The 23,329-nt window shown below is 53.1% G+C and overlaps 2 protein-coding genes and 1 long non-coding RNA gene across 9 annotated transcripts in view; 2 read left to right on the top strand and 1 right to left on the bottom strand.

The window, feature by feature from the left end:
- The window catches only part of HIF3A (hypoxia inducible factor 3 subunit alpha), a 29,068-nt gene extending 13,273 nt beyond the window's left edge, over nucleotides 1-15,795 (top strand). For 4 of the 6 annotated variants that reach the window (XM_073886727.1, XM_025849723.2, XM_073886728.1 and 1 more), the window contains 7 exons: nucleotides 998-1,116; nucleotides 2,145-2,335; nucleotides 3,274-3,378; nucleotides 7,381-7,652; nucleotides 9,118-9,235; nucleotides 10,817-10,898; nucleotides 13,177-15,795. In XM_073886727.1, coding sequence (XP_073742828.1) covers nucleotides 998-1,116; nucleotides 2,145-2,335; nucleotides 3,274-3,378; nucleotides 7,381-7,652; nucleotides 9,118-9,235; nucleotides 10,817-10,898; nucleotides 13,177-13,274 — 985 coding nt within the window. In that variant the 3' untranslated portion in view covers nucleotides 13,275-15,795. Of the gene's footprint in view, nucleotides 1-997; nucleotides 1,117-2,144; nucleotides 2,336-3,273; nucleotides 3,379-7,380; nucleotides 7,653-9,117; nucleotides 9,236-9,857; nucleotides 10,016-10,816; nucleotides 10,899-13,176 lie in introns of those variants that run through there. The other 2 variants (XM_073886729.1, XM_073886730.1) reach the window with 2 other exon arrangements.
- On the bottom strand, nucleotides 3,515-21,235 carry LOC112807078 (uncharacterized). Its single transcript, XR_003204011.2, has 3 exons — nucleotides 21,142-21,235; nucleotides 11,583-11,760; nucleotides 3,515-4,053 (listed from the first exon to the last, which is right to left on the bottom strand). It is a non-coding gene; the product is annotated as an uncharacterized lncRNA (long non-coding RNA).
- The window catches only part of PPP5C (protein phosphatase 5 catalytic subunit), a 22,331-nt gene continuing 16,916 nt past the window's right edge, over nucleotides 17,915-23,329 (top strand). The window contains exon 1 of one of the 2 annotated variants that reach the window (XM_025849725.2): nucleotides 17,915-18,124. In XM_025849725.2, coding sequence (XP_025705510.1) covers nucleotides 18,004-18,124 — 121 coding nt within the window. In that variant the 5' untranslated portion in view covers nucleotides 17,915-18,003. Of the gene's footprint in view, nucleotides 18,125-20,319; nucleotides 20,366-23,329 lie in introns of those variants that run through there. The other variant, XM_073886731.1, reaches the window with a different exon arrangement.

The raw sequence follows: 23,329 nt of genomic DNA, 5'->3' as shown, positions 1-23,329 counted from the left end.
GAACGAATGAGTCAACTTCATGTGCCGAATATGCACATGCGTGAGCGTGGGAATAGGGATTATGAGTGCACATCTGTCTGTGTATACACTTGGATGTATATGAGTGCTCCTGTTTGTGCTCCCGTGAACCGTGCGTATACATGTGGGCCAGGTGCATGCTGGCGTTTTTTCAAAAAGGGGAAGGTGTGGCTTTGGTCCAGCCTAAACTGGGAGGTGGTCCAGCCCAGAAGGGGTTTGGTGAGGGTGGGGAAGGGGTGTAGCTTCTCCAAGAGCCAGTGGGAAGACCACCCATGTGCTAGCCTGGGTATTGTTATGCAAATGAGATGCAAACGAGGGCCTGGTTTTCAGCCCCCTGGCCAATTCTCCAAAAGCCGATTGGGCTCGGAACATTTGGGTTGTCTCCGCAGCTAGAGACTGGGGAGAAGGTAGGCGCGGGGGCATAAGAAGGATATATTTATAAATCCATTCCCTTGAATATGAAAAATGTCTATGAATAGAAACTTCATAAATAAAATCTTATTCATTAAAGTATATCCCTCTGAATTCTTCATATTTGGTAATGTAAGAATGTTAAATACATATAATTCATCAATCATTTATAAGAGTATGTTTATAAGTAAATATAAAGAGAATATTTCGTTCTTATGCCTTTTGACTCTCACCTCTGTTCCCCGTTCCCCCCCACCCATCTCCCCTTTCTATCCAAGCTGTGTTAAATGCCAACTCTTTTTTTTTTTTTTCCCCTGTCTCCTTCCACAGAGAGAGCTTGGGAAGACACACATAACTTTATTTTAAATGCTATTGTAATAAAAAGCATCCAACCAAAATTAAATCCATAAAAGAAACAAGTAAATGTGGCAAATTATTTTCTGCACAATGCCCTCCTGCCCCTGAACAAGATCACCTCCTGTGATGGGACATCATCTAAGGGGGCTGCCTGGGCCGGGGCCCGAGGACGCTCCCTGACTTCCGCTCCCCTTTTTGCCCTATACCCCAGCCGGGTGGAGGAGACCGGAGTGGTGCTGTCCCTGGAGCAAACGGAGAGACACTCTCGCAGACCCGTTCAGAGGGGCACCCCTTCCCAGAAGGACGCCCCTAATTCCGGGGACAGCTTTGGTATGGGGCAGGGCTGGGACTGGGAGGGGTTGCGGCCCCAGGACGCTTGACAGAAAGCCCAGACGCTTTAAGAATGGGGCTCACCAGGCCCTGTGTGACCTGACTCCCGCCTCCCTCCCCTTCTCACTCACTTTGAGCTCCCAGCTTCCTTAGTGCTGTCGGAATGCTAGTCTCTCATGCCTCCCGGCCTGTGCACTGGCAGCTTCCTCTGCCCAGAATGCTCTTCTCTCTTCTGTCCTTCCACTTCTCCTCTGTCCCTGGGATGATTGCTTCAGTCTTGTTGCTCCTCTGCTTGGAATCCTGCTATGGCTCCCCATTGCCCCCACCCTTCAGCTGGTTCCCTGCTCCCACCTCACTGCTCACTGGCATCCAATAATCCTGATCCTCCTGGGTCTGGCTCCTTTCTCCCTCTTCCTTCTTTCCCACCTGACCCCCCCCCCCTCCAATCCTGGAGGAGTTTCTCTTCCAGTTGGTTCTTCCAAGGCCATCACCTTCTTCAAGCTGTTGCTGGCAGCCCATGCTCCTGGGTGTGGTGTGGGGGTCACTGGTATCCTTTCCTTTTCTGGCTCAAAACTCACCTCCAGGGAACTTAGAACCTTCTTGAGGGCCTGGGGCCAGTCTTTTCTCCTAATATGCAAGCCCCCCCCGCCCCGGAGCGGAGTGGCTGATTGCTGCTCTGTGCCATTGGAGAATCGGGTCAGTCGTGTGCCTTGGTCTGGCCATGCTGATTTTAAATACTAAAACGTTTCCCCATCATTGGGCAGTTGCTACTCTCCCCAGCCTACTGTGTGCCCCCCACCCCACACTGGCCCCTCTAGGACCCTTCAGGGTCTCACCACAGTCTGGCAACTGGAGGGATAGAACCTGGTCCCGCAAGGGTTCTCCAGAAATCAGCTCCCCAGCACTGTGAACAGCCTCCACCCTGTTTATAGAAAATGTCAACGAAGCTCCCTGGGGTTGGTGGGGAGGGCTCTGCCCCTCAGCCCTGGATAACCATCCTGTGTCCTCCCCATCTGTGTGTCCCGTAGATGCCTCTGGTCCCCGGATCCTGGCCTTCCTGCACCCCCCTGCCCTGAGCGAGGCCACCCTGGCCGCTGACCCCCGCCGCTTCTGCAGCCCTGACCTGCGTCGCCTCCTGGCACCTATCCTGGATGGGACTTCAGGAGCCGCCACCCCCAGCGCACCCCCAGCCACACGGCGCCCCCAAAGTCCTCTTCCAGTAAGCCGTCCCTCCCAAGTAAACCCTCAGCATCCAGGCTGCTTTGGCCTTTGGCTTGAATCTTGCTATTCTCTGGGCCTCAGTTTCTCCCTCTGTGCAGTGGGAAGGTTGGGGTGAGATGGGGTTCCTTTAAGACCTAGATCCCAGATTCTTCAACTGTTATCTGGACCAAAACCTAGGTCACTGGGGACTGGCACGGGTGACCCCTCCCTCCTCCTGCTTGTGACCCATCATCCAGGCTCTCAGAGTCAAGAATGTCTAATGTCTTAAATGACACAGACCAGGATTCAAATCCTAAATCTGCCACTTACCAGCTATGTTACCCTGGACACGTGGCCCCTCAGCGTCTTCATCTATAAAATTAGGATCATAGCAAGTAGCCATCTCATTGGTGTAAGTGAGGGTTCATTGCGATCATTCATGGGAAGCGCTTAGTAGACACCTGATACCTAGCAGGTGCTCGATATACCATAGCAGTTACTTTTTTTTACTTGAGTTCAGATAGTGTGACCTCTGACTCGGGGGCCCATATTATCTGGTGTTGACTCTCCTCATCCTTCCCCAACCCCCCACGCCTCCCAGATCTTCTCTCCACCAGAGAAATAAGACGGTGGCCTTTGACGTCACCTGTACACCTGGGAGAGCGGACTCTGCATCATTTTACCCAGACTCCAGACACCGAGAGGGCCTGAATATCTTGGCCTCAGGCTTTGGTCTTTGAATCTTCGAGTTTTCCCTGTCAATCTATCCCTGGCCACTTCCACCTTCTGAACACCCAGGTCCAGAATTCATTTGCTTTTGCTGTTTGACCCCCTTGGTGTCCCAGCTATCTGACATTTAACCCTGAATTCTGCCCCTGAGCTCAGATGTCCACACTATCTTACTGTTAACGTTTCCTAAACTCCAGATTTCCTTAAGTGTCTACTCTCTCCCCACAGGCCGATCTCCCAGATGAACCACCCGTGAACATGGAGAATACACACAAACTCTTGGCCTCGGGGAAAGACCTTGAGGCTGTGGAGACAGATCTAGATATAGCTCAGGTAAGGGCTGGCCTGGAAGGAACAGTCTTTACCTCTGTGCTCTGGGGGCTGACATATCTGAGCTTTAGAGAGGGTGGTAGCATGGTTGAGGGGACGAATGGATGGATGGATAGAAAGGCCATTATATTCTTTAGGTGATGATGGGGGACAGATGGATGGGTGACGGTTAGACAGACGGATGGATGGAGGGATGGATGGATGGACCACTGTATTCATTAGGTGGAAGATGGGGGACAGATGGATGGGTGATGGTTAGACGGATGGATGGAGGGATGGGTAATGGATGTTTGGATGGGTAGTTAGGCCACTGGTTCATTGGATAGATGATGGATGGATAATGTTTGGATGATTGAGCGGCTAGATGAATGACAGTAACATGATGTAGTAGTTATCTATTGCTCCATAACAAATCACCCCCAAACCAAGCACCTTGAAACAACTAACATTTATTGTGTCACACCATTTCTGAGATTCAGGAATCTGGGAGCAGCTCAGCTGGATGGTTTTTGCCGAGTCTCTTGTGAGACTGAAGTCAAGCTCTCCATCAGGGGTACAGTCATGTGGGGCTAGAGGATCCACGTCCAAGCTCACACACATGGTTGTTGGCAGGCATCAGTCCCTCGTTGGCTCTGGCTGGAGGCCTCAGTTCCTTACCACGTAGGCTCTCTGGCTTCCCTGAAGGCAAGGAACCCAGGAGATAATGAGAGTGAGCCCAAGACAGAAAATGCAGTCTTGTATAACCTAATCTCAGAAGCAACACACCGTCACTTCACTGTATTGTATTGGTCATAGAGACCAACCCTGGTACAATTCAGAAGGCATCCACATACACCAGAAGGCAAGGATCACTGGGGCCCCCAATAATTCATGTCTCTCCCTCATGCAAAACACACTCACCCCCTCCCAAGTGCCCCCAAATTCTCTTCCCATGACAGTATCAGCCTAATGTCTGGAACCTCATCACCTACATCAGGTCTGGGCGTGAAGCGCTCACCCTGTTGGTCTCACCCCTGAGACAAGTGATGTGCCGCCAGCCACATGCCCCGCATACAGTGGTGGGACAGGCACAGAGTAAGGCCACGCATTCCCCTGTTCAAAAAGAGGGAGAGGACTGGAGCGCATACAGGTGTCACTGGTCGACAGCAGTTTTGAAATCCGGTTGGGCAACTATGGGAAGTTCCTTGATCGGAACTCATTCCTACTACTTCCTAGGGCCTTTCTCCATGGTTCTTGTCTCCACTCTGTAGACGCTGGGCTCCTCACTTGGGAGTCCTCCTTGCTTTTTCATAAAGGGTAATGTGTATTTGCAGCTGAGAGGGTTTTCATGACCTTCTTTCTCGTTAGGGAACTTTGGTGGCCCAAAGGTCTCTCTTCATTTAGTACCATCTCTGTCCCTTCCAGCTTGGACTGTTTATATAATAATCTTAAAAAAAGGGCGCCTGGGTGGCTCAGTCAGTTAAGCATCTGCCTTCAGCTCAGGTCATGATCCCAGGGTCCTGGGATCGAGCCCCACATCGGGCTCCCTGCTGGGCGGGAAGCCTGCTTCTCCCTCTCCCACTCCCCCTGCTTGTGTTCCCTCTCTCGCTCTGTCTCTCTCTGTCAAATAAACAAATAAAAAATCTTTTAAAAAAATCTTATAAAAAAATCTTAAAAAAAAATGTAGGCGTCTTAGGTGAATCTCTTCGGAGGTTACTCCTTTAGACAGAAGTCATGCCCACAATCTCTTTGAGATAAGCCCTTCTCTGCTTTGGGCTTTTGCTGAGATGCTGAGTGACAGTCCTCAGAAATTTAACAGAAGCCCCGTTGTCTGATTGAGAGGGTATGTGGGGCACATCCTTAAACTCTAAAGTGCCGTTGTCTGACTAAGGGATATTCTAGGCAACACTTTGATCTTCCTTAACAAAGAATTTTATAGTCATACCCTGGGCCTCATCTTTAGACCATGCCCTCCCAAGAGTGCTCTTCTCTGCTCAGTTTTTACATCCTTTGCCACCTGGGGAGTTCCCAGGGTCAGCGAAACCCAAGGTGAGGGCCGCAGTCCTCTCGTCTGCCACGTCTGTCCGAGACTTCCAGCATCAGCTGCAAGCTCAGGGTGGGAGGGGTTGCCCAGGGCCACCCTCACTATAGACCAGCTGCCTACAAATTCAGAGATTCCCACTGACTCCCTCAGTCTCAATAATTTGCTAGAAGTAGCTCTAGAACTTAGGACAGCACTGGACTTAATGATGATAGTTTTATTACTTCAAAAGAATATTACAGCCAAACGAAGAAATGTATAGGGTGGAATCTGGGACTGGGAGGGTCCCAAATGCAAAACTTTCATGACCCTGGCGACATGTCATGCTCCCGGCAGCACACATGGCGTATTGCCACACCAGGAAGCTCACCCAAGTTGTGGTGTCCAGAGTTTGTTTGTTTGTTTTTTAAAGATTTATTATTTATTTGAGAGAGAGAGAGAGAGAGAGAGCGTGAGCAGGGGGAGGGGCAGAGGGAGAGAATATCCAAGCAGACTCCTGCTGAACTCAGAGCCTGAAGTGGAGCTCAATCCCTGAGATCATGACCTGAGCCGAAACCAAGAGGCAGACACAACGCACTGAGCCAGGCAGGTGCCCCAGGTGTCCAGAGTCTTCAGTTAAGGGTCATTATGTAGGCATGGCTGAATTCTTGCCCATGCAGTTGACCTTGATCTTCATCTCCCCAACACACACGCTTCTCCTGGGGGTTAGGCTCATCTCATGTGGCCCCAATCCTCTCATCACATGGTTGGCTCTTTGGGCACAGCCAGCCCCCCAGCCTGAGTCATCTTGTTGGCATTCGCTGTCAGATGTGGCCCCAGAGGCTCACCATGAGGAGCAAAGACGCCTGTCACTCAGGAAATCCCAAGGAGCTGGGGCAAAGGCTGCACCTCGTTTTGGGTAAAGTTAATTCTTCATTTGAACGGCGAGGTTGAGAATCTTCCAGACCTTCAAGTCCCCAGCTCCTTCGTGTTTCACATTTCTCCTTCAGCTCCTCTCTCCACTTGCCTTTACTCCAAGTGGCAAGAAGAAATCAGGCAGCCGTTCAGCACTCGGGCTGGGAATCTTGTAGCTGGATCGCCTGGCTCACTAGTTACCTGTTCTGAGTTCCACAAAACCGCACGCGACACTAAAACTTTAGCCACCACACAACAAAAACCTCCTTTCCTCAGACTTCTGGTCACGCATTCCTCACCTCCCTTTATGCCCTCACGGGCCAGCTCCTCATGCTTCACGTTGTTTGTTCAAGGCAGTCTAGGCCCCGACAGGCTCTCCAGAGCCCTTCCAGCCCCCACCCCCTGCCCAGTGCCAAAGCCGTAGGGCAGCACCCCACTCTTGGGATCAAAATCCTACCTGTCATTTGTTTGTGGGTAACAAATTCCCCTAAAACTGAAAATAACAAGCATGTACAACCTCACGTAATTTCTGGGGATCAGGGGCCTGGGAGCCACTTAGCGGGGTGGCGTTTGCTCCGGGTCTCTCTCTCGAGGTTGCAATCGAGATGTCATCACCCAGGGCTGCCATCACTTGAAGGCTTGCAAGGGACTACAGGATGCGCGTCTAAGATCACTCACTCATCTGTTGGCAGGACGTCTCAGTTTCTTGCCATTTGAGCCCCTCTGTAGGGCTTCCCCCAGAGCACGTGACCCGAGAGAGTTTGCAGCAAAAACAGAAGCCATGGTATCTTTATAACCTAATGTTGGGAGTCCCACACTGTCATCTCCTCAATAGCCTATTGTTCCCAGCTCAACCCCAGTTGCTGTAGTGGGGGATTACACTAGGGCTCAGATACCAAGAGGCGAGGATCCTTGGGGGCCATCTTGGTGACTGGCTACACAGAGTCCTTCTACCCATTTTACAGATGAGGAAAGTGAAGCTCAGACTCTTGACCTCGGGCACACAACTCAGAGGTGGTGGAGCTGGGAGTCCAGCTCAGGCCCACCTGAGGCTGAGGCCCTTGCTCTTAACCTCCTCCTGCCTCCCGCAGGACGTCGATGCTCTGGATCTGGAGATGCTGGCCCCCTACATCTCCATGGATGATGACTTCCAGCTCAACTCCAGCGAGCAGCTACCCAGGGCCTTCCACAGACCTCCAGGCGCTGTCCCCCGGCCCCGTGCTCGGAGCTTCCATGGCCTGTCGCCCCCAACCCCTGAGCCCTCCCTGCTGCCCCGCTGGGGGAGTGACCCCCGGCTGAGCTGCTCCAGCCCTTCCAGAGGGGACCCCTTGGCACCCTCCCCCATGGCTGGGGCTCGGAAGAGGTGAGCCACAGTAGCCGGAGGATATAAAGGGAGTGACCCCCTGTCTTGCTTTTGCCTCCTGTTTCAGCCCCATCCCTCATCTTTCCTCCTGCTGACCTGCTGATCTCTGCTCCAGCCAGGCCACATCCCCAGCCCATGCCATGTTTGTTCCAACCTCCGGCTCTGCCTCGGCTGTGCCCCCTGGAGTGCCCTCCACTCTTCTCCTCGTTTATCCAAATCCCACCGGTCCAGTAGGGCCCTCTCCTTTACAACATATTTATATCTGGCCTTGTCAGGATTTTTGTCACAGTTAAGAGAACATTGCAACAGTGTCAAAGAAACTGTCTAGAACCAAGTTTCCTAACACCTTTGAGAATCTGTTGAAAGCTATGGACTCTTTCCCAAGAACATTTACACATACGTACAGATGCACAATTTTGCATATAATTTCAGAGGGTCCATGTCCTTCCAGAGACATTAAATTACTAATACTCAAGCTTTTGCTGTCCACGTTGCAGGCATGTGCCCATTTAGTGTCCAGAATGGTTCCTTTACTATCCCTATGAGGTTTTATGGATACATCTCATTATTTCCCAAAGCTCTCAGCTTCGTGCTGGATACACAGTGGGTGCCTGATACACAGTGGGTGCCTGATAAAGGCTTACTGAATGAGGGAGGGAGGGAATTAATGAATATAGTAGGTAGATGGATGGACGGTGAGTGGGTGGGTGGCAGATGGATCACTGGATAGATGAATGGGAAGATGGATTGGTGGGTGGGGTGGCTGGATGGATGGATGGACGGATGGATGGGTAGATGGATGGATGGGTGGGTGGGTGGGTGGATGGGTGGATGGATGGATGGATGGACGGATGGATGGGTAGATGGACGGATGGGTGGGTGGATGGGTGGATGGATGGATGGATGGACAGATGAATGGACAGATGGATGAACAGATGGGTGGGTGGGTGGGTGGATGGATGGATAGATGGATGGATGGACGGGTGGATGGATGATTGGTGGATGGATGGATGGATGGATGGACGGACGGATGGGTAGATGGACGGATGGGTGGGTGGGTGGGGGGGTGGGTGGATGGATGGATGGATGGATGGATGGACGGGTGGATGGATGATTGGTGGATGGGTGGGTGGATGATGGATGGATGGATGGGTAGATGGATGGATGGGTGGGTGGGTGGGTGGGTGGATGTGTGGATAGATGGATGGATGGACGGGTGGACGGATGATTGGTGGATGGATGGGTAGATGGACGGATGGGTGGGTGGATGATGGGTGGATGGATGGATGGGTAGGTGGATAGATGGGTGGATGAATGGCTGATGGATAGAAGGATAGGTAGATATACAAGTAAAGGAATAAACAGGCACTTGGGAGAGTGAATGAGTGCTCATCACCTGCTTACAGTGGTGCCCACACCTGCTCAGGTTTGTTGTGTTCTGAGATTCTGACCTGTTTCCCTCCAGGACCCTGGCTCAGAGCTCAGAGGACGAAGCCGAGGGGGTGGAGCTGCTGGGAGTGAGACCCCCCAAACGGTCCCCCAGCCCAGAGCCCGAAAATTTCCTGCTGCCTCCCCTCAGCCTGGTATGTTGGGGGATTTGTGGGATTCTCTGGCCCTCAGAACCTAGTGGGCTTAAACCTACTGTTTTACGGGTGGGAAAATCAGAGAGGCAGGGCCTGGCTGAAGGTCAAATGGAAGGTGAGTCATCCAGGTGAGGCTAGGACCCTGAATTGCTAGCTCAGGTCATGGGTATGAAAAGGCTCTGCAAATTCATATAAGTTGGTGGTAAGTTCTAAGAAGAAAAATTAAGCAGGGTAAAGGGGGGAAATGACAAAGGCTAGTATGTATAGCAACTTCTCCTGTGGGCCTCCCTCCCAAACCTAGAACAGTTCTTGGCCTCGGATTATTAGTGTAGCATTAAGAGTCCAGACACTGAAGTCAGACTGACTTGGGTTCAAGTCCCAGGTCTGCCACCTAGTAACTGCGAGACCTTGAGCAGGTGATGGGACCACCATGAACCTCAGTTTCCTCATCTGGGCAGTGGGATGGTTACATCTCACAGGACTCATGAGAAGCACATGAAAACAGGCCGATCCTTAGTGGCTATTGATGAACCGTATAAAAACCACCAAGCAAACGCAACATCCCCCGTCCCCTTCCTTCCCCCATCTCCCTGCTTCCATCTCGCTCCTGCTGTCCTTTCAGCACAACGGCAACCAGGACGCCCTTTCCAAAACCCAGCCTAGGCTGCGCCCCTGCCACCAGGCCTCCCTCCAGGACCTTCCGTGGCTCTCTGGCTCCTCACTCGGAGCAGGGCTATTTGAACGCGAGAGGAGTGTGATGGTATCCACAGCTGATAGTTACCGAGTGTCTACCTTGCGGCAGACGCTGCGCGAAATGCCTTGCGTCATTAAACTCTTTCATCCCCACGACCACTCTTCAGATACTGTTGCCCTGATCGTTAATTCTTCACAGTCACATTTGCACAAGAGAGGACGAGCAACTGCATTGGTCAGAGTCTGGGCAGGAAAGAGCACGCGCACATGGGGGCGTTGAGGAGCATTTAAAAGCAGGACCACTGGGGCGCCTAGGTGGCTTGGTCGTTAAGGTCGTGATCCCGGGGTCCTGGGATCGAGCCCCGCATCGGGCTCCCTGCTCCGCGGGAAGCCTGCTTCTCCTCTCCCACTCCCCCTGCTTGTGTTCCTGCTCTCGCTGTGTCTCTCTGTCAAATAAATATATAAATAAATAAAATCTTTAAAAAATAACTAAGTAAAAGCAGGACTGGCAAAGGTGTGGGCAGCACACTGGGAATCAGCAAGAGGTGGCACATCGCAGAGAAGCAGCTGGACCACATAGCACTGCTTCCTCCCCCCTCCTGCTGGCATCTCCTGTTTGGCGAACCCAGCAGGAGCACATGGAGCCAGGACTCCGTGATTCTGGAGCCCACATGCACGGTCCACCTGCTGGGGCACAGACAAAGGGCAGGACAAGGCTCTGGCGGGGACACACGGAGGAGATCTAGGACGCTGGCTTCACCCACAGTCAGACAGCCCGTCCGCGGCCGCTGGGCCCCGCCACGCTCTGAACCACAGCCGCACTGTTGTACCTCCTGGGACAGTGACAGTGACGACGGTGGTGGTGGCAGCTTTGTCTTTCTCCTGCAGAGCTTCCTTCTGACAGGAGGGCCAGCCCCAGGGAGCCAGCAGGATGCCAGCACCCACCTCCTGGAACTGAATGAGCCCCTGCGTGAGTAGCACAGCCCTGTGTCCCTCTCTCCCCAAGCAGGTGCCCCAGATGGCTGAGAGAGGGGAGGGGCGGGGCAATCCAAAAGGTGGGAGGGGGGCGCTGTCAGTGGCTGGACCAGACCTTGGTAAAGACAGACAGCCCTTCCCTGCTCTCAGCGGCACTGGGGGGTTGGGGGGGAGAGGCCCCCAGGGAGGCAGGGGCTTGCCAAAGCTGCACCTTGGGGTGGAAGCTGAGTCCAGGCCCAGGCTAGGCCTCCCAAAGCCTGTGTCTGATTACGATTTGGGCTTGCCCTTCCTTGGTCATTCCCAGCTGTGTGGCTTTGGGAAAGACTTAGGACCTGTTATAATAGTTCTTACCTTAAGGAGATGTTTTCAGGATCTGTGGAGGGGCAGCACAGGAAAAGCTTATTAGCACAAGACCTGATTGGTAGTAAACGCTCGAGAAACGTCCGCCATCACGCGACGTTGGTGCTGCAGACCCTCCACAGAGTGAGACAACTGCTAGGCTTCTTTAGGTTACCATTCTCATCGTCCAGCACAATTGTCAGTCACCAGAGCTCCACCCCAAACCTCCACGCATCAGCTAGGGGATCTTCCCAAAGCACGAATCTGACCCTGGCCTCCCTCTGCTCCCAACTCATCCATGGCTCCCTAGTGCTCTTCCGAGAAAGAGCAAGCTCCTCACCTTATGCTCCAGTCTCTGCGGGGTCTGACCGCTGCCTCATCTCAGACCACACTTGGCTTCACATCCTGTTCCAGCCACGGTCACGGTCTTTTGGTTCATTCTGTCCTTCATACACATAACAAAGATTTACTGAACGCAGAGTCAATGCCAGGCACTGTCCTAGGAGCTGGAGACACAACTGTGAACAAAAACAGAAATCCCTGCTGTCACAGTGCTGACGTTCTAGCGGGGGACACAGTCCAGAATAAAGACGCAAATACAAGAAGGGGCGTGAGAGAGGAAGCTAAGTGCTTCCAGGAAAAAATAATGCATGCAAAGGGAAAGGGAACTTGGGGGTGGGGGGGATTTCAATTTTAAGTAGTATGATTAAGAGTGGTCTCATGGAGAAGGCGACATTTGAGCAAAGACCTGAAGGAAGTGAGAGAGTGAGCCGTGACAATTTCCGGGGGAGGAGCATTCCAGGCAGAGGGAACAAATGCAAAGGTCTGGAGGTGGGAGTATATCTTAGTTGAGGAAAACAGGGCCAGTACAGTTGTAGCAGAGTGGCGCGGCGGAGGGTGGGGGGGCTAATTGCGTGGGGACTCTGTAGGGCATTGTGCTGACTTTGAAGTAATCTCACTTGAGGAGACAGCCTCAGGACCTTTGCATATGCTGATCCTTCTGCCTGAATGCTTTTCCTTCTATTCTTCGCCCAATTACTGCATCCTTTAGATCTCAGATCAAATATTACGCCTTCCATGAAGCCCTCCCTAACTTCCTAAGCTCATGGCTCATAACATCGTAGACCATATTTATGTGGGTGTTTATGTCATTATTTGATTTTTGGCTGTCCTCTCTCTGTGGGTGTGAGCCGTGTGAGGGCAGGGGCCAGGCTTGTCTTGTCATGGCTGTACTCTACTGTCTGTGAGGCAGGGCAGTGGCTGGACACAGAGCAGGGCCTCAGTACATATTTGTAAAGGAAGAGCTAATATTTATCTAGCACTCACTCTGTGCCAAGTTTTGTGCAAAACCTATTGTGTACATGACCGAACTGACACCCTTCCCTAGAACTCAGGGCAGGGAGTTTCGTCTGTCCTGTTAACTGCTGGGTCCCGCGTGCCTGGCACACAGCAGGTGCTCAATAAATATTTTCTGACTGGGTAAATTCTTACGAGTGAGGTAGGTCTAAGTCTCCCTGTTTCCTGGGTAATAGCAGGAGCTCACTTACTGAGCGCTCACCAGTACTAATTATTGTCCAAAGCACTTTACATGGATTCACTCATTCCCTTCCCACAGTAGCCCTGGAAAGGAAGTATTGTTGGTGTGTTTTACATATCAGGTAGCCCAGGCACAGACAGGTGAAGTCACCTGCCTCAGGTCACACAGCAAGTAAAGAGCAGAGCCGGGAATTCAAACTCAGGCCTCATCTGGCTCCAGCCTTGTTAACTTCTGCCTTACATATCCTAGCACTTTGAGGTTCAGAGAATAGAACTTGCCCAAGATTTTACCATGGTTTGAATCCAGGCACGGCTGCCTCACCACCCACGCTTTTAACTGTCAAGAGGGGAAGACGGGTTTGGGGAGTAATCCCCCACCTTCCATCTTCCCCCCGCAGGCTTGGGCCCCTCGCTGCTCTCTCTCTACCCGGATGAGGACACCGCTGAGCCCAGGAGCCACTTCCAGCCAGCAGCAGGCTTGGCCCAGGCCAACTGAGCCAGCCCCCCTTCCCTTCTACTCCCCAGAAAGGACCTCAACCACACTCCACGCCGGCAGCCAACGCACAGGATGGGGGTACCAGGAGAGGGGTTCCCTCTCTCCTCTCAGCGGCCCCCCCCGCCCACCTTGGGCCTACCTCAGCCCTCACCCCTCTGCCCCCCACGTCTGGGGGCTCTTTGGGGTGGTCTCAGCTCAGTGACCTCTGGGAGGGGGGCCCCTGGAGCCCTCCTCCTCCTTCTCTCAGGACTTCCCTTGGGGTTCTCAATACTGGTGACCTCATCCCTTTCTCCAACTCTCCTGGCTTGATTTTGGGTGACTAGGGGTGGGGGAGGTTGGGGCTCAGATCTGTGTTTCTGGGCTCTGGGGAGTATTGATAACCATAATCACATTTCTTTTCCATCCATCTTTTATTATTATTTCTCTTTTTTCATTTTCGTGATAGGTTTTGAATTGCTATGAATGGCCTGGGGTCCATAAGAATGCAGGACTCTGATCCCCCCCTCCTCCCTCAGGTGTTAATGGGGGGGGCGTTTCAGGCAGACCTCACCCCTAGCAACTTGATTAGCCCCTTAGCCTTCCAAGTGGCCACCCCGCTCTGCCTGCCCCTCCACTGGGGACTTCCGCTGCCCCCAGCCTTGCCTGGACACTGGTTTCATTTCCAGGGGTAGCCTCCAGCTTCCTCTGCTCCCAGACCAGGCAACCTCCGGCTCTCTAAGGTTCTAGACCACATAACTTCTGACCTGCTCTTCTAGACTGCCCCGCCCCCAACACATCCTCCAAACCCCTCTGACTCCAGACCTCGCAACGTCCAGCTTTCTCGTTCTGGACCTCCCCACCTCCAGCAGTCTCTTTTCATACCTCCACGGTCTCCCAAGTTATCTGGTTCTAGGTCTCACGGCCTCCAAGTCCCTCAAGCTCCAGAGCCTACGCCCACCAGAGTCCTCTGGTTCTAGACCTTTCCCTGTATATAAGTCTCCCTTGTACCAGATGTCACATGCTCTGACTCCTGCCGATGCCAGCTCTCACAACCAACAGCTGCCTCCAACTCTGGACCCCATGACCCAAGCTTCATACTGGTTCTAGTCTTCCTGATCTGGAATACACCTGGCTCCAAATCCAGACTTCCTAATTTCTGAATCGTGTTGGTGGTACGCTTGATGCCCAGCTCCTTCCTTTTCAACTTTCTACCCTCAAGACTTACTTTCCCCATCAAAAAGAAGTAAAATGAGTTTTAAGTCGATCTTATAACGATTATAGTACTTCCAGGGCAGACTTCATGCTCTAGGTCTCTCCTGCTCTAGACCTTGTGACGACCACCATCCACTGGTTTGAGACCACCCAACCTTTAGAACTTACAGTCCCCAGGACCCTCTGATTCCGTATCTGCTGATCTCACTTTTCTCTGATTCTTGAACTTGGCTTCAGAGGTCTTCCGGTTCCAGACCTCCCCCTATCGATTCCCTTGGTTCTAGACCTCACAATCTCCAGTTTGCTGTCCAGATCTTAGGACTCCAAATTACTCTAGATCTAGAACTTAGTCTTCAGACTTCTGATTATAGACCTTGCCTTTACCAGTTTTTCTGGTTCTAGACCCTACAATGCCCAGCTCCTGATTTTAGATCTGATGACTCCAAAATCTCTCTGGTTCTAGAACTTGGTCCTCAGAGTTTTTCAAATTCTACTCTTACTCTACAGATTCCTCTGGTTCTAGGCCTCACAGCCTCCAACTGTCTCTGATTTCAGATCCAAATTCTTTTGGTTCAAGAACTCAGCCTCCAGGTGCTTCTGATTCTAGAATCTGGACGTCACCCTGTGGATTCCTCTGGTTCAGAATCTTGAGACCTCTGACTCTCTGATTCCAGACCCCACCCTCCTAATTCTATTCTGGGCTTCCTGCCCTACTCAGCTTGCCCCAATTCCTGCTCTGTCTGAAGTCTTCCCATTCCAGGTCCCTCCACTGGTGGACCTCATGCTCAAGCCTCATCATCCTCGAGCTCTTATCCCTACAGTTTCCCTGTCTTGGAACCCTCAGCTCTCCAGGGATGCACTTACCTTTACTTTACCCCAGGTACCTTGGGGACCTGGGGCTCCCTTACAATCCAGGAGACTTCCCCAGCCGTACAGACACACGCACAGCTCTATGTGCCTATCACGGGGTGGGGAGAGAGGCCAGGACTCCTTAGTACTCCTGCCACCACCTGGGTGTCACTCTTACCCTCCAACCCTGTTTCTACGATGGTGCTACTTTTGGGTCTCCCACACAAAAAGGCCCCCCCTCTCTCAGCCCAATTCACCTCCTTTTTGGAAGGCACTTCTCACTCTGTTTTGTCGTGGGATGGCCTATCCAGATTGGTGCTATGGGGAAGAAGGGTCGGGTCCCTCCTTCCCTCAGGGGGTAACCTGGGCCCTCAATGGAGGGAACTGGGCTGGGCTGGGGAGGGGAAGGGACTGGCCCAGCCACTCTGGCTCTGAAACCCACTAATCTCTATGCCACCATAAAGACCTCGCCTTGGTAGGCACCAGAGCTCTGTGTGTTGACTCATCTTTGGGGTTGCTTCGGGGTGTGGTTGTCCCGTGTGGCTGTGATTCTGTGTGTATGTGTGACTCTGTGTCCCTGCATGGGTCTAAGTAACATTGTGGGCCTGGTGATGTTGTAATTCTACATATGTGTCTTTGTGAAATAATTCTGTGACCCTGTCGGGGTGGGGAGTTGTAATTCCATGTACCTGTGTGTTAGTATCCGAGTGAAATGATCCTGCTTTATGTGTGTTTCTGGTGACTCCGGGTTTCTGTGTTCCTGAGTGTGGGAGGTTTTGTGTTGAAATTGTGCTTACACATATGGGACTGTTTGACACTATCATTCTGTATACTGATATCTATGTGACATGGTTTTCTGTACTTGAGTGTATGTGTGAGAGATTGTGTGTCTACAGATTCATGTGCAGATGGGCGTGCCTGTTGTGTCCTGTCTCTGTATAACCCCTCTCCTATGTTCCATGGAGGAATCTTTTTTTTTTTTTTTGGTCACGTTTCCTTATTTTTAAGTAATCTCTATGCCCAATGGGGGCTTGAACTCATGACCCCAAGGTCAAGAGCCACATGCTCTACAGGGCCAGCCATGTGCCCCGTCATATAGGAATCTTTTCAAAGAAAGAAAACACTTTCAAGCCTTGACATTTGTTGCCCCCTTGCCTTAAATGCCTTTCTCCCTTCCTCCTTCTCACTTGGTTATCTCCTACTCACACTTCAGATCTTGGTTCAGATACCCCCTCCTCCAGGAAGTCTTCCCTGCCCTCCCAGCAAGATGAGGTCCTCCCAAGACCTCCTGAGAGCCCCTCCCCTCACAGCTCTAGGTACTCAGTCCCACTCTGGATATTTATAATGGAGTAAGTATTAAAAAGTACTTTATTCCTATGATCTTATCAAACTTTCCTCTAATCATCTATAATAGGCACAGTTATTGTCCCCATTTTACAGAGGACGAAACTGAGATTCAGAGAGGATGATCACTTGCTAAGGTCACACAGCAGGGAAGGACTGAGCTGGATTCGAATCTGGGATTCAAATCCATTACAGCAGCTTTCCCATACACACCCCTAAAAATCCTCAAAAATCTACCCCCCAAGGTGGGCTATGGAGCGTAGAGACAGTAGAGTAGGACTGAAGAGCACAGAATCAGGTGGGACAAGGTGAAGTCCTGGCTCTGCCGCTCTCACTGTATGACCTTGGGCAAGTTTGCTGACCTCTCCGTATCTCAGTGCCCTCAGTGGTAAAATGCAGCTGATACTAGTATCTACCTTCTAGGCTGATGGTTGGCTGTGACAGGAGGTGGTGGGATCAGGCTGCCAGGACAAGGAGACGGGCGCATGGGGTAGCTCATGCTTCCAAGAGGGGAAGCCACAGCAGGGCCTTAAAGGATTTAGTGCTCTAGTTCCACAGGAGTCCCAGCTGAGGGCTGGGAAAGGATGGCCTGCAAGGGTGTACAGTGGGTGGGGGTGGCATCTAGAGATACTGCCTGAGGCTGTACTATTCAGGGTTTCCTAGGTCTTTAGAAAGAGTTTAGGGTTTTTTTTTTCTAAGGGCACTGAGGCACCTAGGCAGGCTGGGGACTGGGGGATGGTCTAACAAACTATTGCGCCTTGCTCAGGACTAGGGGATCCGGGGCGCCTACAGTTAACAGCTAGGAGCACTGCCCTCAAGATTGGAACTTTATTCTCTTGGTTTGAGAAACCACGCATTTTTCACACGGGGGGGAACTGCCCCTAAATTGCTCAAGGTCACACAAATAATTGGCAGGAGGGCTAGTGTCCCGGCTCTGGTTCGGCGCTGGGCCCGGAGCTGCCCTGCAACCACACCCACCCACCCGAGAAGCCGGGACGGGGAAATCCCACCGTGGAAGCCCTTCTCCCCTCGCCCCCCGCCCCGAACTTCCGCGGCCTTGGCACACGGTAACTTTGGGAGCCTTCCTCCCCCGGGCCCCGCGCGCCCCCTTTCGCCCTCCCCATTGGCTCGTTCTAAGAAGGGCGCTGCCTAGGAGCCCTCTGGTCACCTTGTCCTCCGCGCGCTCTATGGCGAGAGGGCTCTGCGCACGCGCGCGAAAGACGCCTTCGGGGCCCGCGCTTTACGACACTTGTGCAGCAGCGGCAGCAGCAACTCGGCACTCCTTCGCGACGATTCGGCCGGGTGCCCCTGGCGGCCGTTGCCAAGGTGGGGGTCGCTTTGCGGCATGGCGATGGCGGAGGGCGAGCGGACTGAGTGTGCTGAGCCCCCCCGGGACGAGCCCCCGGCTGATGGCGCTTTGAAGCGGGCAGAGGAGCTCAAGACGCAGGCCAACGACTACTTCAAAGGTGAGCCCACCCCGGAGGGGACCAAGGGAGGGTGGAGAGCGGCCCCAGGGCAAGGGGTGCCCGGCCCGCGCGGAACCATGGCAACGCGGAGCGGCAGCCTGGGCGCGGGGCAGACACTACCAAGTGACCCGGCGTGGGGGGGCCCAGGATGGCGCTACGAGGGGGCAACAGAAGGGGCTTCTGACAGAAGGGGTGATACCTAGTGGTGGCGTTCGGAGCGGGTGCTACTAAGTGGGGAGACTGGGGAGGGCGCTACCAAGTGTGAGGCGGGAGGGGGACGGGAACGAGGGCATATCCGTCTGTGAGATCCTTGAGAGGTGCTAGCTATGGTGAGACCTGAAGAGGGCGCTGTCAAGTAGTGACAGGGGCCTGGGGAGTGATGGTGCTACCAAATGGGGAGATCTGGGGTGGTGGCACCAAGTGGGGCGTGGGGGGCACTGTCCCAATAGAGTAGGGAATTGCGGGGGTGGGGAATAGATCATTAGGTGGGAGGGCAAGGAGATAGGAGATTTGGGGTTGCACGAGGAAAAGGGATGCGTGGGAGGCCTTGGGAGTAAAGGTGGGAAATCCCAAGAATAGTATGACATAAGATCTTGGGAAAGAGTAAGATGTGGGGGCACTCATTCATTCACTAATTCAACATGTTTATTGAGCACCTGCTTTGTGCTAAGGCCTGTGCTAGGCTCTGGGGATTTAGCAGTGAATGAGGCAGATGTGGCCCTGCCCTTTTATAGCATGTAATTTAGCAGGAGAATCAGACATTGGGTAAAAACACAAGAAATAATAAAATACTTAGAAGTTGTGAGGAATGCTTTGGAAACAACCCCCACAGGGTGTGAGGTAGAGAACAAGGGCTGGAGGCTACTTTAGAAAGCATGGTCAGGGAAGGCCTTACTGAGAAGAAGGCATTTAAGTTGAAAAGAATCTCAAAGGAGTGTTCCAGGTGGGTGCAGCCACATGTATAAAGGTCTTGAGGTAGGAAATGAAAGGCTGGCGTGGCTGAAACTTTGGCAAGTTAGCGGGGAGACTGATACAAGATGAGTTTAGACCAGGGCCAGAACCAGACAGGGTTTCAGAAGTCACTGCAAAGCTAGTTTGGATTTTACTCTAAGAGGAGACATTGAGTAGATAGATGGGCCAGCCTGGAGCTCCAAGGAGAGTTTGGGCATGGTCAGCCTATGAATGGAATAGAACACCTGGGAATGGATGAGGTCATATAGGGAGAGAAGGGGCCCGAACCTTGAGGAATTTTAATGTTTAGAAAAGAAGGAGAAGAGGCTGAGGAGGAGGAGTCAGTGAAGTGGGAGGGAAGTTGGGAAAGGTGTCAGGAAAGATGAGAGAAGAGAGTGCTTCTAGAAAGAGAGGGCTGTGCCTTGGGTCGGGTGCTGCCAGGGTGAGCACTGAGCCTTGGCTATTGGATTTGGCTCCACGAATGTTGGTGGTAGCCTTAACAGAGCAGTTTCTGGGGAATAATGAAGGTGGTAGTCAGCTGGGTAGTCACTCACCCAAAAGTGAACAGGAAGTGAGGAAGTAGAGACAGCAGATGTTGACAAAGTGGTTCGAGTATTTTGGTCCTAAAAGGGAGTGGAGAAACAGGGAGGGGGAGCTGCTTTTTTTTTTTTTTTTTTAAACGGATGGATGAGTCTAAGAGTCTGGTCCCATAGCCAGAATTGATCCTGCAGGAGAGAAGGGAGACTTAGAGCAGCAAAGCCTGGGAGAAGGGAGTGGGGGAGGAATCTAGAGCCTTAGTGGCCTTCAGTTGGCCTTTAGTGGGAGCACAAGGGGATTCAGAGTGGGAGCATTTGGTCAGGCTGCAGCAACAAGGATGTAGGACCTGTGAGGGATGAGGCTGGAGGTGGAGTGGGGATGTCATCCTCAGGGTGGTGGGGAGGCATGGTAAGATCCCCCAGCTTCTTGGCTGGCATTGGATGCAAGGGCAGAGCTGGAGCCAGGAAGGAGACTAGGGTGGTGGACAGGTGAGGGACGGTGGCATTGCTGACCAGAGACAGAAACCAACTTAAGAAATGTCTCAGAGAGGAAATGAGGGCTGGAGAGAGGGAGGAGGGAGTGCCAGGCAGAAAGAACAGGATGGCAGAGGCCTCTCCCGGCAAAGGGGGGCAGGGCCCAGCACCGAGAAAGTGAGTGGGGCTGGAGTGTAAGAGGCAAGGGAGGAGCCTGAGCTTTCTGCTGGGGACTCTGGGGAGCCATGGATGGTTCTGAGAAAGGGAAGGACAGAGTCAGGTCTGTGCTTTAGCCAGACCCCCTGCAAAGGGGCAGGACTGGAGGCTGGGAGAGCAGGGAGGAGGAAGGGGGAGGAACCTGGGCCGAACAGGATGAAGGCCAGACTGGGGCAGGGCGGGGCTGTAGGGATGGAAGTGGATGAATAAATCTGAGATGTTGGGGAGGCTGACTTGACAGAACATGGCCACTGCCTGGCGTTGGGGGGTTGAAGGGTCAGGAGAAGTGTCCAGGACAAGGCACGGTCTCCAGCTGGGGGATGGCAAGGAAGGTGGGGTTGTCCCTGAAATGGGGCTAGGAAAGAGCAGCCAGCACGAGGCTTGATGCTGAGGCAAGGTAAGAATTCTGGGAAACAGTAAGCCATGGGGAGGGGCCCCCTGCGCCCCAGGACCTGGGCGCTTAGAAACCCTGAGGCTGGGCAGGCAGCCAGAGGTGCTCGCATTGAGTTGGCAGAGGAGAAAGCTCCTCCTGGTCCAGGCCGCTCGCTGTCTGGCAGGCAGTGGCAGGCACAGAGCCCCAGCCTCAGGGGCTGTGGGAATAACAATAAAAAGAATAATTACAGCTCTCCTTAATTGAGCCCCTGTGGTGGCCAGGTACACCACTTTGCTTAATCTGCCCCGTGGCACTGGGAGGTAGGTAGGAGCAGCCCTGTTTGTTTTATAGAGGAAGCTGAGGCTCAGAGAAGTGAAACCACTTGCCCAAGGTCAGAGTGTGAGCAGCAGAGCCCGGATATCCCCCTTCCTCGCCGCGTGCTTGGCTCCCATGTTCAGAGTCCTTACCTGGAGCCTGCAGGGGGAAGAGGGTAGCCCCCCTGCCGACACGGCTGGATCCCCTCTGTGAGCTCGGAGCCTGGTCCCCGATGTTGCTCTGCTCTCTTCCCCTCTCTCTGGTCCTCATCGCCCCCCCTCCTGTAAAATGGGAGGGGTTGTATTTAACCCCCAAAGAGGCCTCTGGGTCTAAGACTTTGTAGACATGGTTAAGATCTCGGGCTGCCTGGATCCAAATCTTGTTTCTTTCTCCAGCATGCTGTGTGACCTCCAGGCAAATGACTTAACCTCTCTGTGCCTTTGTGGCCTCATCTCTAAAATGGGGACCGTCTCGAGGGTTAGATGCACCCAATTTGTAAAGCAGATAGAACAGGGCCGGGATACGGTGTCGTTGGGTAGATGCGTGAAGTGCAGTCCGCTCCCATTTCCTCTGATTCTCCTCTTCTCCTCAGTCAGTCATGTATTCACTTCTTTTGCAAGTATCTGCTGATGGTTTTCTCTGCTGTGGCCACATTCCATATGAGAGTTTATTTAGCCCTCACAGCTCGGCGAGGCAGGGCACGGCCGATCGTGATTCCTGCATTTTCAGATGAGCCAGTGGAGATGCAGGGAGGGAAGGCTGTTTGCCTGAGGCCTCGTGGTCAGCATTCGTAGAGCCAGGTGTCAGGCCATACGGCCACTTGAGTAGCACCTCAGCCGTCGAGAGAGCTGGCCAGCTGGCCTCTGGAACGCAGCCAGGAGGCTGGAGGTAGTCCTCGAAGGCACTGGCATTCCAGGGAGGGTCCGTCAGGCTTAGGCTGTCTGGTTCTGCCCTTGCTTGTTTCTGGGAAGTCCTGGGCCTGCCCTCCGGGGCTCCCAGTCCTGAAGAGGCACACTCATCACCTAACGGCGACAAACCCAGAATGGGCAGGGCTGGGATAGGTGAGCCCAGGGCCCGGGGCAGCCCGAAGGAGTGCGTGACCCAGCCTGGGGGTCAAGGAGGGCTTCCCAAAAGAGGGGACATCGGAGCCATTTGAAAGATCACCATTTATTAGGCTGCAGGAGGAATTGTTCTCTTGTTCCTGGCCGTCTCCCCAGGACCTGACTTCTCCTTTTCCTAGTGTCAGTGTGTCTCCCTCTGTCTCCCTTCCTTCCTTTATTCACTGAGGAACTATTCATGGAGCCTGGAACCCTCTTCTTCCATTTCTTCCCCTGACTCACTCTTGCTCACTCTTTCTCATCCTCCAGGTCTCCCGCTCTGGCAACCTCTTGGTCTGTCCCTGTGCTGAATGCTCGGGGTCATCAGTGTCTGGAGAGGGTGTGTGTGTGTGTGTGTGTGTGTGTGTGTGTGTGTCGGTGTGTGTGTCCCCGACCTACTGTGTGTGTGTGTGTGTGTGTGTGTGTCCCCGACCTACTGTGTGTGTGTGTGTGTGTGTGTGTGTGTCCCCGACCTACTGTGTGTGTCCCCGACCTACTGTGTGTGTGTGTGTGTACTGGACTGTGTGTGTGTGAGAGAGACCGACCTACTGGACCGTGAGCCCCAGGAGGGCAGGGCAGAGGGGGTACTGTGTCTTCGGACAGGGCAGGGCTCAGAGAAGTAAGACAAACAGGGCTCCAGGCCTCACAGGGCTTAGGTTCAATTTGGGGAAATGGAAATGGATTATAAGCAAACAAAACAAAGGTTTATCATGGTTTATCCAGTGGCACTGGAGAAAAGAGGTGGGAGTTAGGGCAAGCATTCCCATTTTAGGCCAAGTGCTAGGAGAAGGACTCCCAAACTCAGGTCCAGAGGGGGTAAGTAAGTTGCCCAAAGACACCTGGCAAATAAGAGATGGAGCCAGGGATTGGGCCCAGGCCACCAGCCCTCATGCTAGGCTTCCTCTCAGGGCCACCTGGCACAGAGTAAGAATGGGAGTGTTTGGGTCTCAGCTTGTCCCCCAATTCCTGCCTACCACTTGCCTTGTGACCTCAAGTGTGGGCTTTCCCTCTCTGAGCGTCAGGACCCTCATCTGGAAAATGGGGCTAATGCAGCTGTCCTCAGGGGTATTGTGAGGGTTCAGGGAAGGGACTCATGTACCAAGAGCCCATGGGACTTGGCACATCATGGTCCGCCAAATCAGGCAAGCCTCTGTGCCTTAGCCTCCTGCCTGTCGAATGGGCACATGGGAAGGGTCCAAGCCTGGCTCTGCAGATACAGACCAGGTGTCTGACCTTGAACAAG

The sequence above is a fragment of the Callorhinus ursinus genome, unplaced genomic scaffold, assembly GCF_003265705.2.
Source record: "Callorhinus ursinus isolate GAN/ISIS: 27379988/994484 unplaced genomic scaffold, GSC_fseal_2.0 scaffold71, whole genome shotgun sequence".
In the NCBI taxonomy this organism is placed as follows: Eukaryota; Metazoa; Chordata; class Mammalia; order Carnivora; family Otariidae; genus Callorhinus; species Callorhinus ursinus.
This window is presented reverse-complemented; position numbering and strand designations above follow the sequence as displayed.